The sequence below is a fragment of the Phallusia mammillata genome, chromosome 1 (assembly GCF_965637545.1).
Source record: "Phallusia mammillata chromosome 1, kaPhaMamm4.hap1.1, whole genome shotgun sequence".
NCBI lineage: Eukaryota > Metazoa > Chordata > Ascidiacea > Phlebobranchia > Ascidiidae > Phallusia > Phallusia mammillata.
The window spans coordinates 12,476,262-12,495,145 of record NC_137252.1 but is presented as its reverse complement, the minus strand read 5'-3'; the positions used below and the strand labels follow the sequence as shown (position 1 = coordinate 12,495,145).

General features: G+C 37.1%; 2 protein-coding genes across 5 annotated transcripts; both read left to right on the top strand.

Annotated features, from left to right (window-relative positions):
- Positions 1–102: 102 nt before the first annotated feature.
- On the top strand, positions 103–18,618 carry LOC145213041 (vacuolar protein sorting-associated protein 8 homolog). 3 transcript variants are annotated; one of them, XM_080082354.1, is made up of 38 exons: positions 103–362; positions 497–584; positions 790–890; positions 1,648–1,750; positions 1,923–2,040; positions 2,125–2,179; positions 2,415–2,539; positions 2,757–2,843; positions 3,344–3,411; positions 3,475–3,525; positions 3,993–4,095; positions 4,657–4,713; positions 4,891–5,010; positions 5,183–5,263; positions 5,526–5,696; positions 5,917–6,115; positions 6,196–6,242; positions 6,482–6,553; positions 6,639–6,724; positions 6,809–6,948; positions 7,132–7,196; positions 7,333–7,474; positions 8,038–8,153; positions 8,233–8,349; positions 8,555–8,656; positions 8,820–8,972; positions 9,461–9,628; positions 9,799–9,897; positions 9,999–10,088; positions 10,157–10,247; positions 10,334–10,479; positions 16,133–16,262; positions 16,333–16,433; positions 16,839–16,994; positions 17,110–17,225; positions 17,315–17,452; positions 17,728–17,887; positions 18,107–18,618. In XM_080082354.1, the coding sequence occupies exons 2-38, from the start codon at positions 580–582 to the stop codon at positions 18,206–18,208; spliced, it is 3,981 nt and encodes a 1,326-aa protein (XP_079938480.1). In that variant the 5' UTR covers positions 103–362; positions 497–579; the 3' UTR covers positions 18,209–18,618. The 3 variants fall into 3 exon arrangements, with proteins under 3 accessions (XP_079938480.1, XP_079937744.1, XP_079939191.1); XM_080081618.1 differs by having other exon boundaries at positions 104–362; positions 519–584; positions 821–890; XM_080083065.1 differs by lacking the exons at positions 17,110–17,225; positions 17,728–17,887; positions 18,107–18,618 and having other exon boundaries at positions 104–362; positions 519–584; positions 821–890; positions 17,315–17,398.
- LOC145215100 (uncharacterized) lies at positions 10,488–15,554 on the top strand. 2 transcript variants are annotated; one of them, XM_080084085.1, is made up of 2 exons: positions 10,488–11,737; positions 15,444–15,554. In XM_080084085.1, exons 1-2 carry the CDS (start codon positions 10,518–10,520, stop codon positions 15,484–15,486), a joined length of 1,263 nt encoding a protein of 420 aa, XP_079940211.1. In that variant the 5' UTR covers positions 10,488–10,517; the 3' UTR covers positions 15,487–15,554. The 2 variants fall into 2 exon arrangements, with proteins under 2 accessions (XP_079940211.1, XP_079940609.1); XM_080084483.1 differs by lacking the exon at positions 15,444–15,554 and adding an exon at positions 14,083–14,176.
- Positions 18,619–18,884: the final 266 nt, after the last annotated feature.

Here is an 18,884-nt window from a genome sequence, read left to right as displayed (position 1 = left end):
TATAAGTCAAAACAGTGGTCAGCGAAGCAAATCAATTAAACAACTCGCAAATTCTGAAAACAGCTGAAAATAATTTAAAAAATTCGATTTGTTTCTTCATTTCTTTTTTTGCCTAAAATGTCCTTGTAAAAGAGTAAGAACCGTTTAAATCTTTGCATCTTAAATAAAAATGTCTTCTGATGCAACGGATGAGCACGATACAGCATGACACAAGACAATACACAATACACATCGCATGAAATTGAAACAATTTATTGGTGAATTCAACAGTCAACACAAAAAGATAAACAGTTAAAAAAGGCTACATCAGTAACATCGATGCAAAAAACAAGATGGACTTAACTGGGGAGGAATTGGAAGAGGTACGTTGTTTATATATACGTTGTTGCTGTTGCAAACAAAAAATTTAATCTATGTAATTGCAATCTATAAGTGTGTTTCATATGAAACCGAATTTAGTGCACTTTGTAAATATCTAACATATAGTTTGCTTTAGCTGATTGACTTAAATGTTTTAGTTGGATGCAAACGAATTTGATATTCCGGAAGTTCAACTGCCAACCCTAGAAAGTATTTTGGATGAGGTAATCAGGTTATGGTTGTTTATTCTGTTTTTGAATTAAAAGTTTAAACAGTGAGAATGTATCACTAAATTTATGCACGAAGCACTGCTTTTTTGTGTGCAACTTTATCTAAACTTGCAAAGTGTGTTAATGCTGAATTGTTTTTGCAAAGTGTAAAGTTTGCGGAAAAAATAAAAACAAGTTGTTGTGTTGCTATTTTCTCCAGCTTCTGTGTAATGATTGTACTTTTTGTGCAGTCTGATTCTGACGATGACCCTCTAATATCTCTTGACGAATCTGTGTCAGGTAGCAGTTCCCTTTTGAAAGGTATGTATTAGCAAAAGCAAAACAATTGTCAATTCTACTGCTCTAAATATGGAAACAGGTTTACAAAGAAACAGAATCAGTCGATAATGCTTAAGAAAATATATATTTCGCATCTTGGCATCATCAGTTTCTGTAAAAGCAAGCAATAAAACAACAATAAAATGAAGATAAAACAACAACAAGTTAAAACCAATGACACACAACCTAAACCACTTTACAATTGGAGAAGCTCTGACTGTGTGTATGTCGGTCTAGCAAGTAACAACGCCATTTTTTTTAAGCATTATTGACTGATTCTGTTTCTTTGGAAACCTGTTTCCATATTTAGAGTTGTACTTGGGAAAAAATCAGTGATCGTCATTGAGTATGTTGCCTGTCAGAGGGTCAGATACCGCTCATTCGATTGATTCTAAATTCAGTTTTTCTACACTTGTTTTTTTAAGTCTTATGAAGAAAATATAGTGGTCCAAATAGATGTAACATTTTATCCTTTAAATATTTCGCCCTTTGCCCAATCTGAGACATGCACCCCTACTTGTTCCTATGCAACTAATCCATAAATTTATAGTGGTGCACAGAAATACCTTACCCATTGCATGCAACAATAAAGTGTAAAAGTAGAAAATAGTACAGTACACGTTTACGAAAATTTGCTGGTAAAAAAGTTATGATGAAGAGAAAATGTTTTTAATTTCTTGAGAAACAACCTGTTATTGATAGTTGACAATTATTTTCAAACTTTACTGGACTTTTTTAGATTTGGAAGTGGGAGGATTTGTAAACAAACACAAATCAGAATTAGAAGTTCTGAAGTCATGGGAAACTACATCAATTGCTAGCAGTGACAGCAAAAAGACTAGGTTTGTCCAGGGCAAGAACATTTGACTGCAAAACTAACAAACTTAATCAAAAAATGTTTCTTGCACTATTTTCTATTTGGCAATTTTGTTAGTTACTGTTGATATGTTTCCTTTTGGTTGCTGCAAAATCATTCTTAAAGTTGTGGTATTAAATGCATTTTTGTTATTATAGAGACAAAGACAATGAAGAAAAACATGGCTGTGTTCTTTCAGTCAATAAGTTGCAGAGCCTGTCAAGGCAAATGTTATCAGCAATGGACAGAGTAAATGCAGGAAGGCCAACTACTTTGGTAAATATTTAACAAATATGTTTTTTTGCCCTAAAATTGACAGCAGTTATTGTATTTTTTGTACATTTTTATGTTTTATTACAGGCTGTGTCCTCAATGATTGCTGTTGGGACAGCACATGGCTTGGTGTTAGTTTTTAGTAAGTAACTATTTTTGAAAGCTAAAAAGTAGTTGCTAAAACACAGATTCTGAATTCAGGCATCAATAATTATAATATCAGTTCTGCTACTAACTTGTGGTCTTGTACCTGTTAAATAGTGTATGTATTACTGTGGTAGTGTAATATTCTGCAAAAACTGCAACCTTAAAGTAGGGCAAACAATTTTAACATGCAAAACATGTGAGAATTGATGATTGAAAAATGTATTGTTTAGATGCTTCACAAGCTATGCAGTATTGTCTTGGAAATGCTCATATTGGTGCCAAGTATGGTTCTGTAACAGCATTGACATTCAATATGGATTGCTCAAGACTACTTGTTGGATATGCAAAAGGACAGGTCAGCTTGTAAAGTAATAATGTACTGGAAGTTTAAGTTGTGACTGTACAACATTAAAAACTATTGAAAAAAAGTAAAAAAGACTTTTTCTGTTGAAAAAATGACATCAACATATTGGAAAAAGACAATCATAACAAATTGTAGATTTTAAGTTCACATTCTCAGAAAAAAATAATAATTTAAAATGCAACAGCTTTTGTTTTATTGTTTTGTGTAGATTTTAATGTATGATGTTACTTCTGGAAAACTTCTTCGAACCATATCTGATGCTCACCCACCTGGGTCTGCTGTTCTTCATGTTAAGGTGCTTACTATTTACTACTTACTACAAATTTTACAACTGACTTCACTGGTTACTAAAACAGAATGTTGTGCTTGACAAATAGAGTTTTTTTTGACTAATTGTCTATATATATCCTGTTTCTTGGTTGGCTAGCCCAGATTGAATTTGGCTTAATATGGTTGATTATACTGTCTTGATGTTTTGGCCATATGGGCCCTATTTCCACCTGGTATTTTAAGGCACTAGAAAACTGCACCATGGCAAATTTGGCTTATGAACACTACTCTAACATACAGGATTGTGATACAAATTCAAAGGAAATAAGATTTTTTTAGCAGTGTATGCATCACTTTGTTGTTGTCATATCTAGCCAAGCAACACAAATACTACTGTATTGTCAACCTATGATATCAAAAGATAATTTTATTTCAAACAAACATTTGAAAAGTCTGAAGTGCATTCTAATCAGCCAATCAGTACTTCATTTTTTCTTTCCGTTTTATTTAAATTATGCTCTTTAGTTTACAGATGACCCAACTATAGCTGTCTGCAATGACAGTGGTGGATCTGTTTTTGAACTCAACTTCAAGTAAGAAAGTTGACAACTTTCCTTTGTATTTTAAGTGTATTATTGTCTGTTATCTGTTTTTAGACGTGTTATGGGTGTGAGATCATGTGAATCAAGGTGCCTGTTTTCTGGAAGGTAAGAAAATGTCTACTTCAGTAGCATAAACTTTAGTGATGGGACGATACCAGGTTTTGAAGCGAGTACCGATACCGAGTACGAGTACCACATGTATATACCTTCGATACCGAGTACCGGGTACGATTACCGAGTACTTAAGTCTAGTGTTGTACTTAGTTGTATATCACTGGCTAATTGATCTGCCGCGGTCGGGGTACAGGCATGCACTCACACATGCCGAAAAATGTAATCACCACGTGATAGCGAAAAAGATATATGTAAACTGGCGGAACTTTTTGCCACTTTTGTTCTGTCCGAAGCAAATATTTGTGCGTGCGTGCGTGCGTGTGTGTGCTACAGTAGCTTGGACAGGTGTTGCTTAATCTTAAAAAAATGTATGCAACATGTCAAAGCAATATATTTTATGAATGCTCCTAACTCATCATCATGTTTTGCAAAGTGTTAATAGTGTTTGTAACTTCCAGTCGAGGGGAAGTTTGTATTATTGAGGGACTGCATCTGACAAAAAGTATCGCTGATCATCCTCTTAGAGATCGACATATACTTGCCATGGGAACCTTGTCTAAGGTATTTAAACAACATAATACATGCATTGAATTACCAGTGAAGTGTTTGTTAATACAAAATGTGGCGAAGTAGCAAGACTGGTGAAGTAGAAATATTAAAAGGCCTTTCATAACAAGATAAAACAAGCCGTTTTTAGTAGGGATGAGTCGCTGTTTTTGATGCTCGGTGCTCGGCCGAGCAGTTGCACAAACTGACCCGAGCGTTAAATTTGCATATTCATGCCTTGCTAACATATGTAACTAGTGTTCTAAAGGGTGTCTATGAACAAAAACGAATGATGCACTAGAAACTAGATGGTGGAAAAACGCGTACTTTATGGGCATGTACAGCTTAATAAAACACCGCCGGTGACGTAAGAGACCTTGTAGAATGTAGAGCTAAACGTAGAAAGGGGATTTTCTGTGACGTCATAATGCACCGAGCGTGCTCGGCCGAGCACCGAGTATTAACGTGAGATGCTCGGTGCTCGACCAAACAGAACATTTATAGTTTTGGCACATCCCCAGTTTTTAGGATTACATTCAAATTAACCAGCAATAATTTGGTACAATTTTTCAACAGGTTCTTGTTGTGGTTTTGAGACCTCAGATAAAAGTTTTGTTTGCTCACCGACTTGCAGTAAGTAATTGAAAGATATGTACAAACATGAATGTTAATGAATACTCATGCTATAAATACAATATGTGTACAAATGTTTTCACACCTAGTAAAGAGAAAATTTAAATAAAGTATTTGATAAACATTTGCAAATTACCACTAATTATTTTACTATGACCCAATGTTGTATTATTTTAGTCCAACCCATCTTGTGCACCCTTGTTGGCATGGCAACTGGCAGTATTTCATGGCGACACATTTAGATCTATAGACCCTATACTCACATTTGGTCGTGGTGATGTCATCTACTTTTTTCAGGTAAAGTATGAGTAAAGATGGTAATAGTTGAATATTGTTAGGACGCAAGTTTAGCTCTTCAATAACAGCTTTAGCCATTTGGATTGTGTGTAAGGGTAATTGTCCAGTTGGGAAGTTGTGGGGCTGTCTATTAGGAACGAACGAATTTAACACATTTTCTATCTTTTTTCAGGTGAAATGTGAAGGCTGGGACACTGTTAATTTTGTACATCTTCGAACCATGAACCTGACATATAAGCTGATAAACATGGCTGTAAGTATAATGCTACTTCGTCACTTGATAAAAATAACAAAGCCAAGTGAAACACTAAAACCAATACAAGTGCTTAATAGACCATATATTATCTACAGTTATGTCTAAGTTTGCATGTACATGCTTGACATTTTGGACAATACCTTCAGTATATGTTATTGAATAGGTGTTCTTGTACAAAAAAACTGGCAAAAAACTTTGGAGTCCCAAATGTAGGTCAGCCCATTCTTAGCTATGAGGTTTAATAATTTTTGTTGTTTAGTGGTTGAATTCACGCACCATTCTACTTGTGGATATAAGTGAGAGATCCCATGTTGTGGACACTGATTCACAAACTGGTTTGCAAATCACACCTCTCAATCAAGTCCAACTTGTATACAACAGTGCAGCCTTCAAATCCATCGCTACTGGTGGTAATGTCAGTGTTGCATTGGTAAGTATGCATGGTATCTAGATAATCAATCACCAAGCGGCAATGGTTTGAGTATTTGATTTGACAAGACCATTTTAGATCTTTATTGTAAGCTTTTATCTTTGGAAACTAATCAACCCAACCCTTTTTCTAAAGTAAAAACCTTAACATTAAAGTTAGCACAAGATAATGCTTTGTATTGTTTTCTAGTTTAGAATATTCACTTGATATCTATGTTTAGGCCACTGTTGGAGAGCATGCATGTTACCATTCAGTGGTGCAGTATGGTGGCAAAATTTATTTTCTTGGAATGGAAACAGTAACTGTGGCAACCATAAATTCCTGGCAACAGAGAATAGATATTGCCCGATCTGTTGGCCACAAGGAAGCCTTGAAACTTGCTCTTACTTTTTATGATGGAAGTGCAAAGGCTGTAGTTGGTGAGTTATACTTACCATGAGAAGTGAATTTTCATATTTATAGTTTTTGACTCTATTTTATGCAAATTTATTTGTTTTAGGTCTTCCTGCAGGACAAGTTGAAAGAAAAAACATGATTGCAGAAGTGGTAAAAATTAGGGATAAAACATCAAATTCTAGTTGTATATTTTTCCATCTTTGTCTCATTGCAGTCACGATTCTTTTAGTATTTCATCATTGCTTGCTGCTTTTTTGGAAGACTGCCATAGTTTTGTCATTGGACATCATGTAGGCCCACCTTTATGAGGATTAAAATTACAAAAACATGCATTGATATTATTAATTCCCTAGCACTGTATCATCAACATCCAATCTATTTCATTGCAGATGCAGGACATTCTTGTTGAATATGTTGATTTGTCAATGACAAAACTTTGCCCAGACAGTGGAAAACTGCAGGTATATTTATGTTTCGTGGTTATACCTGTTTTCAATTTCATATATTTTTCCAGTTATAGTATGTTTTAACTTTATATATTTTAAGATTTTGATCAACTTTTATCGAAATGTGGTTCCGATTTGTGTTGACCATTGCTTGTTGATCAATCGTGTTGATGTACTGTTTGGCAGGTGAGCCAAAACAATTTATGATTTTCTCTCTTGCACTTTGATTTTACAATTACATATTTTCAAACACTGTCAAAATGTTTTTAGAATCTACGATCGCTTTCGGGCTGATTGTATTGCACATGGTGCCTTTCTTGAATGCCTGGAGCCATATATACTTAATGACCAACTGAAGTCAATGAGCCCACAAGTGATGAAGGATTTTGTGGAACACTATCAAGCCAAAAGTAAAATTTGCAACTTTGTTTGTTGTCAACTGCTACACTGAAGTTGTGTCATTTGGTTCAAATAGTTATTACATTTTTCGTTAAAAGTTTGGTAATTACTGGTGATGTACCGAATCAGCTCAACTAGGTTGGGACCAAAACCGAACATTCAGCATTTTTGCCCAATAGTGTTTTTCTTTTTAGACATGTTGACCAGTGTTGAAAACTGCATAATCCACCTTGACTTGGAAAACATCGATCTCAATCAGGTTTATTAACATTTTGCATCAAAGTTAAAATTTATTTTTCAAATGCTAAGTTTGCTAATTGGTAGAAATTAGTGTATGTATGAGAGAAAGATGTTAAAATTTGTTGATGAAGTATTTAGATCTACATTCGTATTAGGTATTACATCTATGTTGGGCACACGGCCTCTATGATGCAATAATCAGCATTCACAATCGTGGAATGAAGGATTATGTTGGTCCATTGTGTGAACTTTTGACTTTACTGCAATCAGCTATAGATTCCACTGCAAGTATTAGTGGTACGTAAAAAGCTAAAAGTATCTGAAAACGTTTTATGTTTTTGCTCTTTCAAGTTCTTTTTCAAAAACAGATGTATTAAACATTACATTTTTGGGTTTTTAACATTTGGATATTCACAACTTTTGTTTACTGACATATATGCATTTGTAAGTTTTTTTGTGTTATCATTTCTTATCAGTTTATTGGCTTTAATAAATGAACAAAGTGACGTTGAATATCAACACCTAAAAAATAAAATTACGCACATTTAAAGAAACACTCACTTAACAATTGAAAAACCGTCAAAATAACAACCATGTTATTAAAATGTCAAAATCTTTCATTCGGAAAATATACCAACACAAGAACTCACATCAGACAACATTTGCTAAACACTGATGGGTGGCGCAAAGCGCACTGTCGAATATTGAAAAGGAAATTCGACACAAACGCTTATGGTTAAGGTTATTGGGTTAGGATGAGGTTTTATATTCAAAAAACATTTAAACTAAGTTCCTAACCCTAAATTTAGTTTCTGACCCTTGTAGCCCAGCTAATTTAAATTCTTGTGTAAATTTTCTAGATAAAATGACGAATCTTGGCAACAAGTTGCTGGTGTATGTGAGCTGTGGTTTGGCTGGAGTCGCATATCCTCGTGGGACCATTGACCCTGAAACATCTGCACTAGTTAAACAACAGGTAATAACACCTACCTTGCTGTGGATAACCAAAAACCACTTAGGATTTAAACCTCTGAAAATATTTTTTTGCTGCATAGATGTTTGACAGTCTTGTAAAGCCAACCATGCGTGAACACGATTTACAGGGGTTGTATCCAGTTATGCGTATCCTTCTGCGATTTTCCACAAAAGAATTTTTAAACGTTCTTTCACTAGTAAGTTCCAAAGAATTTTAGAACATTCTTTCGTTGTTCCTACAACAACACATACTGGCGAGGTTTTATAATTTAGCATGATTTACATGACGAAAAAAATGACGAAAAAATGTTAATTTTTTGACATTTTGTTTTGTTTTGTTTTTGGGGTAACAACTGTAAAAAAAATAACTTGCATACCTCAAATGATACAATTGCAACACAGTCATTTTCTGAACCTGATTATGGAAAAGCCGATGGATTCTCGAAGATCCAGAATTTTGTCGACGTTCTTTTACGCATTATGCTGGAAGAGGAAGGATTTACGGTAAAAATATGTGTACAACATTGTCCATTTAGAAAAAAATACCTCATTTAGACAATGGTGGCTACAAAGTGGCTACAAAATTTCGCATGCATTTAGATGTAATGATCGATTGGAGACTATTTCCATGCAGTGAAGTCACCTTGTAGTGCGATTTGTGTTTTAGCCTGACCAGGTAGGAACGCTGTTTACATTTCTTGCACGTCAATCGGCGCGTCACGACTCGAAGTTGAGACTATCCGAGACTTTGAAGAACCAGGTTGTCGAATATTTAACCACACCTGGTGAACAAGCGACGGACCACGAAGAAAGACAACAGGTCACTAAATAAAGTTGCGTACATTCTGAAGCTCGTTGTCACACCATCCTTCACAAAGCTTGATTACCTCCTTTGACGTACAGCATCATTGTAAATGGGCCCAAAATTGGAGCCCAAACCCGGCCCGAACCCGAAAGTACAAGCCCGAAACCCGGCCCGAACCCGAATCGTTTTAAGAGGCACGTTTAGGCCCGCAAGTTTGATTGACAATATACACTGAAGCCTCAGGAAGTCCATAACACAATACACTATAGACAATTGTTCTTGTACAAGGCGTTTTAGGGCTGTTTGACATTAGGTTAGGTCCAGCAAGTGGGTAATTACCTAGTTATTATTATTAAAAAAAAAAATACTGACACAAAGTGCAAGGCCCGAATCAAGCCCGTTTTCGTTACTTTGACCCCAAACCCTTTTTGTATGTCATTACACAACTTATCTCTTCTCCAAATACTATTTAATCTTTTACAGTCGAATCGTTTTTCGTGCAGGCTTTAGTGGAATTGCTCAATTGTGGGATGTTGGATAACAACGACACCACGCGGATGGTGTACTTGGCTGAGCGGGCATCATTTTATCGGGTTCTCAGGTTGCTTCATACACAGAAGAGAAGATATGAACTGGTGTTTGTTACTCATCTGAAAGACCCAGCCCAAAAGGTACGTTTTTCTTTAAAATACCCTGGGGTATTTCAGGTTTTGTTATCTGCTTTTATTTTGTCCGTGAATATTTGCAAGCACATAATTTTGATTGCTCTCGACCATAAAAAAGACAGCACAGAAAAATTACTAACGACAAATACAATTCTGGTAATACATCAATTTTCCAGGACAATGTTTTTACTTACATCAAAGAAACTCTTGACGATTCAGCAAACAGCGACGCAGAGAAGAATCGACTTAAAAATACTGTGATCGAACATATCAAGGTTCTTGCTTGTTTTCTTTAACCTGATTGTCCATAAATGATAACTGATTTGAATACTCATTTTCAATACTGTACTTTCTTCAAAAATTTAATATTTATTAGGAGCTAGTTGCTATTGATGGCCCAAAATCTGCCCAGCTTTTTACAACCGTTCTGCAAGGGACTGTACAAACTATCGCAGAGAAACTAAACGTAAGTTTCAATAACCCCTATTTTCAGTTGCAAATCGACCGCCACTCTTTCAAATCTTATTTGTTCAGGACGAGCCTTTTGTACTTTTCACTTTCCTGCAAGGTCTGTTTCGGCCCGTCAAACAAGAGAGCAACGATTTTATCATGGATTCCTACTTTGGTATGTTGAAAAAATCCCTTCTGTTTAATGATATTACTTGATTTGCTGTAAGAATGCAAAAATATATCTGGTTTGTAACCTTCAAGGAGAAAATGAGGATCCGGTTCTCTCGCATCCTACCGACCCGGAAACATGCGAACTTTATCTTTCTCTTATGTGCCAGTTCAAACGCGACGAAGTTCTTCCGTTTGTACAAGATTGCGACACTGTGAGGCGCCCTAGAGCTTTAGAGGTGGGTAATGTGCTGTAGATCGGTGAAGCTTTGATTCTATGTTGGCGCTCGTAGCGAGCGGACGCAATCAAGTAATGGATAAAGGTCCAAGTTTTGCGCAAGTCACGCAACAAAAGGGTGGGGGCTATTTAAAGAGGCCCACCTGTCTAAGTTTTAAAACGAGAAATCAAAGTAAAAGAGATGATATTTTGAATATCATAGAAAAAGAGAGTTTCTCTGTCAAAAAACTGATTGGAATCTCAGAAAGAAAAGGAAACCTAGTTGACATAACATGCACTACAAGAAAAGATGTTTTAGAATTGTTTGAAAAACTGGTTCAGGTAGAAACAATTTATTCCGTTCGACTCTACGAATCTGATAAGCTTAATGTGGCTGTAGGATGGGTGCCTATACCTTTCCCCAACGAGGAAATCAAAACAGAATTTCAAAAAAGATTCGGAGAAGTGAAGAATATCCAGCACCGAAAAGATAAGAATGGTTTACTAACTGGAATGAGAATTGTTACGCTAGACAAAGCTGACGTGGAAAAAAATCCAATACCTAGTTACGTGACATTACATGGTTATGAGTTTTATTGTACATATAACGGCCAGCAAATAACCTGCAAATATTGCTCAGAAGCTGGACATAAACAGCAAGACTGCCCAAAAAGAATACAAGACTACCCAAAGCTTTCAGAAACAACCAAAAAGGTGAACCAAGAAGGCAAGGATTGCACCGCTTCTGATAAGAAACGAAACAACTTGGACGGCGCGGGAGAAGATAAGGGCACTGTTGACTCGAACGGGACAACAATAGATTTGGAAACCGTCCACACCCCAAGCGAAACAGCAGAAAAGGAGATAAGAAAACCCGAAACTAACTTGCCTGATGAACAGCTAATTAACGGATCGCTCTTGGAAACTAAAAATAGGTCATCAAGGAAACGGCACCAACGAAGCCCAACCGAAGGAAACTTACATCAAGCGAAATCGATAAGTCTAAGTGAACTAAAAATACCAATTACCTGCCCGAAATGTAAAGAAGAGAGCTACGTAACAGAAAAAAATTCAACATTCTTCTGCTGGAAATGTTCATCAGAGTTCAACATCGCTTCATCGTGCTGCAACGAAATTGATAAATTTTTGGTCCCGGATAAGGAGGTGAAAACTAATTGTGTCACATGCCACCAACCCATGAGAAGGATGCCGTGCTGCCACAAGTTTCAGCCGGAGTACCAAACAGATGAAAAAACTTTCGAATGCGTGGAATGCAGAAGGTATTCAATGTTTTGCATTTGTAAAACTGTTAATGCTATACCAAAACGGACAATGACTACTAACTGTGTGAATAATGCATGCAAATATACGCTTGTCCACTGTAGCTGCGGGAAAATAACATCTCAGTTAATGGGACCTAACAACCCGTACTTGTGCGATTGTGGCTTTGAATATGAATATGATATAGACATTGGTGTAGAACGTATTTAAATGCCACTCACTGTAATAACCTACAACGTAGCAGGGTTGCGAAACACTAGGAAACGGCGAAGCGTCTTTCATTTTTTAAGACAAAAAAAGTTCGATATAATGTGTCTACAAGAAACGCACTCATCTGCATCAAATCTCAAGCAATGGGAGTTAGAATGGGGCGGGGAAATTGTAGTTTCGCATGGCACAACAAAAAGTAAAGGAGTGGCGGTTTTGTTTTCCAAAAACCTTTCCTACCTGAAACACGACGTGACTGTTGATAACCACGGGCGTTATATAATCATTGAGCTTGAAATAAATGACCAGCAGCGCATAACGCTGTGCAATCTCTATGGGCCCAACCAGGACAACCCGCAGTTCTACGAAAACGTCTTTCGGGTTGTTGCTGATAAAAGCGCTAAAAGCGGAACCGAAAATATGGTTTTAGTTGGTGACTTTAACTGCGTACTCAATGATGAGCTAGACAAGACAGGAGGTAGAGCAATGCACACTAACCAACGCGCAAAAACTACCATCTTACAAGCTATGGAAAACCTTGAATTATATGACGTATTTCGTATCAAACATCCCAAGGCGAAACATTACACGCGTACACAAACTAACCCGCACACGGCTAGTAGGCTCGATTTTGTGCTTGTCACAAACGAACTACTAAACAAGACAACCCATATTCAAATTGACCCAAGCACGCAATCGGACCACAGTATTGTTAGACTTACACTCAACCTTGATAAAATACCCAGGGGTAGAGGCTACTGGAAATTCAATACATCCTTATTAGAAGACCGGAAATTTGTAGAAAATACCAAAAAATGGATCGCTGAATTCATCAAAAATAATGATAACGGGGAAGTATCTCCGCAAATCCTGTGGGAAGCACTAAAATGCAATCTTCGCGGTTGCATTATAAAATATGCAAGCGAAAAGAAACGAAAAGCTAAAGCAAAACAGGCAGAGCTGGAAAATATACTTAATGAAATGCGAAAACTACCTCAACCCCATGATGAGCGCACAACCACCGAAATCGCAGCTACACAAGAAAAATATGATGATATTATTGAAAGGCATACCAAAAGCGCAATAATACGAAGTAGAGCGCGATGGGCTGAATATGGAGGTAAAAATAATGCATACTTTCTAAACCTCGAAAAACGGAGAATGGAAAAGAAAGTCATTACACGATTAAACTCAACTTCGAAGATAGAAACGGACCAAAATACAATTTTACGCACTCTTCAAGAGTATTTTACAACGTTGTACAGCGCGAGCAAAGACCCGTTGTGCACCACCAGCAAAATATACGATTATATTAACAACATAGCGTGCCCAACACTGGACGAGGAAAAAGCGCGTATGTGTGAGGGAAAATTGACCGCCGAGCAATGCTTAGAAGCCCTTAGGACAATGAAAAATAACAAATCCCCGGGACTAGACGGTTTACCAGCGGAATTTTACAAAACGTTCTGGAAAGAATTAAAACACTTACTGGTGAACGCACTTAACAACGCATTCGAGACAGGTTCTTTTGGTGGACAAATGGCTTGGGGTGTAGTAACCTTAATTCCTAAACAAGAGAAAGATCCTCTATACGCGGAAAACTATCGTCCGATAACCTTACTGAACGCTGACTATAAGATAGCAGCCAAAGCGATCAATAGCCGTATCAAAAATTTGCTTCCGACAATCATCGCCCCCGAACAGACTGGCTTTGTCAGGGGCAGATACATAGGAGATAACATAAGAACGCTTTTTAATATTTGGGATCACGTTGCCGAGCAAGGAACGTCGGGGGCCTTTTTGTTTTTAGATATTTGTAAAGCGTTCGACTCTGTGAATTGGGACTTTCTTAATGCAGCGTGCTCAAAATTTGGTTTTGGAAACGACTTGTGCAGGTGGATAAAAACGTTTTATGCGGACTCGAAGTGCTTGATTATAAACAATAATCACATGTCAAATCCTGTCAGGGTTGAAAGGGGTGTTCGTCAAGGTGACCCGTTGTCCCCTTCGCTTTTCGTACTCGCAATAGAATTTCTAGCCTTGGCAATTAAAGGGAACAAAAACGTAAAAGGAATCAGTATAGGAAAACAGGAAGTAAAAATTTCGCTATTTGCTGACGACGCCTTACTTTTTCTAGATGGGTCGGAAAGCAGCTTTCGCGCAGCATTTGATGAGGCAAATGTATTTGGTATGCACACTGGCTGCAATATAAATCTCACAAAATCAAGTGCAATGCACATAGGCAAGGTAGAGACAAACCCTAAATACTACCTGAAATCAGAAGGTTTAACCTGGCCTAAAACTTTCGTTAAGTACCTCGGAGTTAAAATTCCTACCTCCAGATGTAGTGGTAACCTGTTTACACTAAACTTTGAATCTGTAAGTAAGGAAATTCAATCTGTAACAAAACCTTGGTTGGCAAGGTCACTTTCCTTATTGGGTCGAGTGATTATTATCAAAACGTTGGCGATACCCAAGCTACTTTACAAACTAAGTGTTTTGCCTGTAAATATACCTCGACCGTTTTTAAAAGAAATTAAAAGAAAACTTTTCACCTTTTTATGGGGCTCAAACTGGGAGAGAGTAGCAAGGAACAAACTGTGCTGTAAAATTGAAGAGGGGGGGATAAATATGATAGACGTGGAAGCCTACGTCAAATCAATACGTTTTTCTTGGATAAGAAAACTATTCGATACTGCTTATGTCTCGCTTTGGAAAAGCATCGAAACGAATATTACTCCTCTACATACCATGATATGCATCGCAGCCACCAATCTAAAACCAACCCATAAACAAGTTAAAAAACTGACACCCCTCAGGACGTTTTGGTCATCGGTCGACCTTTGGAAAGATTGCGTAACCCAGTTTTGGCAGCAGCCCACTGTGTACAACAACTGCATGTGGTTAAATAGAAGTGTACTGTTCAAACGAAAACCACTCGCCTACGAGAATTTCGTTAACGCTGGGATACTTGAATACCACCAAATTATTGACAACAAATCGGAATATCAAACTTTCAATAAACTTTGCGAAATTTACGATTTGGCAAACACCAGTAAAAATCATTCTGACTACCAGTGTCTAATCGCGGCTATTCCCACTACATGGGAAACACACACCTCAAGTAAAATTTGCAGACAAACTTCCATAGAAAAAATATTGGAAGGTATACGCAACAAATTACCAAATAGCAAAAATGCATACCAGTTTTTCGCGTCAATAAACGTACAGCGGCCGACCAAACAAGAAAATAAATGGGAAGAGATTTTACAATGGGAACCGCTCGCCACTGAAAAATGGGAAGAAATGTACAAAAATCTATACGATTGCACAGTGGAAACAAAATTACGCTCCTTTCAAATTAAGATTAATCTTAGGGCTATTGTTCTAAACGATGCCCTTTTTGGCTTCGGGATTGCTGATGGCGATGAGTGCACTTTTTGCAGCGTGTGCAAAGAAACTATGTTACATCTATTTTGTGAATGTGTATATGTGCAGGCATACTGGGAGGATGTTAGTTCATGGATCGACAGTGTTCTAGGCTGCCGAATCATTTTAAATAATGGTATAAAGACGTTTGGACTTCATAATGAAAAATTTGATCAATATTTTTTGAAACTTGTAAATTGCATGCTTTTAAATGCCAGATTTGTCATCTACAGATGTAAACTACAAAAACTAAAACCAAAAGTAGACATGTTTTTGTATGAAGTAAAACGTTGCCAACGTAACGAAAAAATCATAGCAACGAAAAATGATAGTCTGTCTAAGTATAAATTAAAGTGGAATGCGCACTTGCGTTAATTGCCTTTGTGTTTGTTCGCTACTGTGTGTTCCTATGTTGTTATTTTGTCATTTCTATGTTTTATCGCCAATAAAAAAAAAAAAAAAAAAAAAAAAAAAAAAAAAAAAAAGATCGGTGAAGCTTTGTTGGTACAACAGGTTTATTCTGTAAGAAACGTCGCACTCAAATCTGATTCCCCCTACAAATTTAGTTTGCTCATATATGGCATATGCAGCAATAACACATAGCACAGACAACCAGTAAGAGATTAATATTGTGACATTCCCCCCTACAAATTACAAAATTTCCCCCTGGTTGGGAACCACTGTGACTAGCTGAATATTAAAGAATAACGTTTTGTTGTTTTCATTTAAACAAGACAAGTTTATATTCTTTCCTATAGATCGTAAAACGGTATCGGGTTGATGACGCAACAGCTTTTCTCCTGGAAGAATGTGGTGACGTCACTGCAGCTTTTAATATACTGATCTCGTCGTCACGCGACAAGTTGAAGAAGTTGCAGGAAACTGAAGGTTTGAATTTTGGTGAAACCATTCGCGATAACCATAAGAAAAAAACGGTGATTCTTATTTTTCCGTTTAGATGATTCTGAAAACCTTGAAAGCGAACTGACGACATCGATTGATTACGTCATCCGTCTGTTACAAAGAAATTCCAGTCGCTTACTCGAAAAACAAAGAGAGGTAAGTTTTTTTTTACATACTTTCCTCCGACTAGCAACGAAAGTTAACATCAACAAAAATTGCACACTAGTTGTGTGGGCACTAATATCATGTCAAAGAGGTTTCTATTTTACCGAGCAGCTGGCCGGTTTAAACCAGGCAAAATCTTCCACGCCCAATTCAATAAGATATTGTACGCGCAGTGCACCCAAATTTGTCATTGTTTACGTAATTTTATGAAGTTCAGTGAAAGAGGTTTGCGGCACTTTGCGCAATAAGCGGCTCCAATCCAAGGGTGATGGTAGGAACAATAACACCAACACACCAGCCTAGAAGAATGTATTGTTTCTGTGTGCCGGGTAACACTCCGGGGCCGCAGCCTGAGGTTTGCCTACTTAAGCCTTTAACTACTTTAACATAATTTAGAAACTCTGGTTCTCGCTGTTGGATCTCGTACTTCAACCACAACGTTCTCCCGAAAACCAAGACAACGCGCCGGTTGCCAAGCAACTGGCTCACCACGTGCTGACGTCAATGATCGGTCACATGACCTTACCAGCTGTTTTGCAGAAAATCATCCAGGCAAGTCGCTTGTAAAGCTACGTTTGCAACTAGGGCTACTGTTAAATAAACATACTGATTTTATAAACCCTATTTTATTTCCTTGTATTGTTGTAACTTTACATGTCTATTATAGGATCCTGCCTATAAAAGTGGTAAGTTTGGTGAGATACGAAACTTGTTGTTGGGAATGTTGGAGACTTACCAATACGAACGAACACTGCTCGATACCACACTAAGTTTACTTGCAAGGTCAGGAAAAGGCCAAAAAATCCGTTTTAATATAGCTTTGTTTACAGTATTTTTATTCTCTTACGATTACTGTGAGTTTTAATTTGCAGAGAACGACACAGATCGTTGTGTAGTTTACGGAAGAACATAACACGCGGAATAGCTCCCAGATCGCAGTTGTGCACTTTATGCAGAAGATCTATTGTTCGTTCGGTGAAAAACGACGACCCAAAACTGCTCGTGTTCAGGTAAAATTGTTTCCCCAGGTTTCGGCCAGTTTTGAACCCAATCAATTAGAAGTCATAGTGAAGTGCATGTTGATTTTGGGATCTGCTCTGAATCATGTATCAATGACCAGTGATCGGGAACATTGTGCTTGTCGTTGATTGGCCAAACAGAATCCTGCTTTAAAGCATTTCCAAGACGAAACCTGGATTCTATGATTAAAAAAAAAATTAAAGCTTTGCAGATGTTCTTCAAGTTTCCCTGTTTAAAATTCCGAAACTTGTATTCGTTGACACAGTTGCGGTTCAGTCTATCACAAAGCGTGTCTGCTGCAAGAACTCGGCTCAGCGGCGCCTGCACGCGTCGACTCTGATCGAAGAAGTTATGACAGTTTGAAAAGGAAAACAGATTACAAAGAAGATTTGTTGTTTGTTTTTAAAAACCGGGAACAAGAAGTAGTAAGTGGGACGTTTATTATATTTTCTACTTTTAAATGTGCTCTGTTTACAGCGCCAGGTCGTGAAATATTTTTTTGTAAGTACCTATAGGCTACGTTTGTTTGTTTTTTATCTCTAGCAAGTGGCCAATTCATAAATATATTGGACAACGCTACAGTTAACATTCCACCATCGAGCTGCCTGTGGTTTTAACTTTTAATGCTATACTTTGCCATTCAGGAAAATCTGCCAGCAACCAAAAACCGAACCTTAAGTTTTCATTTGAATGGCGAATCACGAAAATTCAAACTCAATGTCAAATCGCCTGCTATTGAATTCTGATGCCACAAATATAAATCTCTTGGAATTTTGGCTTCTGCTGGCCACACCTGCTTAGTCTGAGTACAAAGACCGTAAGTAAAATGTGCCAAACAATATAGCAGGTAGGCTCTCAGCCAAGGATTATAAAAAAAGTTCTGACATCTCGACATTGGAAAGAATTTCAAAACACGTTGATGGAAATTGTGGCTTTTATATATTTTGAGGAAAATGCAATTTGGATGATCTCAAAACAATCCTTTTTTGACATATATTTTGATTTTTGTTTGTTTTTGACTTGAATTACATGTGCAGTCATTTCTATGTTGTATTGTTCATGTATTGTGCAATTATGATTCTGTGCGAACCCCTCGGGCGAATTTTGTTGCGATTCTTCAGTTCCACCCACAAATATATTTCTCCCTGTATGTTGAGCCCGTTTTACCCAAATCGGCAAGCAGCCTACATTTCTTATTATTTATCTGCAAATGTCCTTATTAACGGCCAACTTAAAATTTGTTCTATCACTAGACACATGTTACACGATGATGACTGTGTACATTAGTTCAAGTCCAAAACATTACTCCCTCCTCCACTACGACTGTTTAAGTGGAATTTTTGGGACAATATCCAGTTACAAATGGTTAGTGGTTTTGTAGCAAAAAATCAAGTAGCTTGAAACATTAAACAACGTGTATAA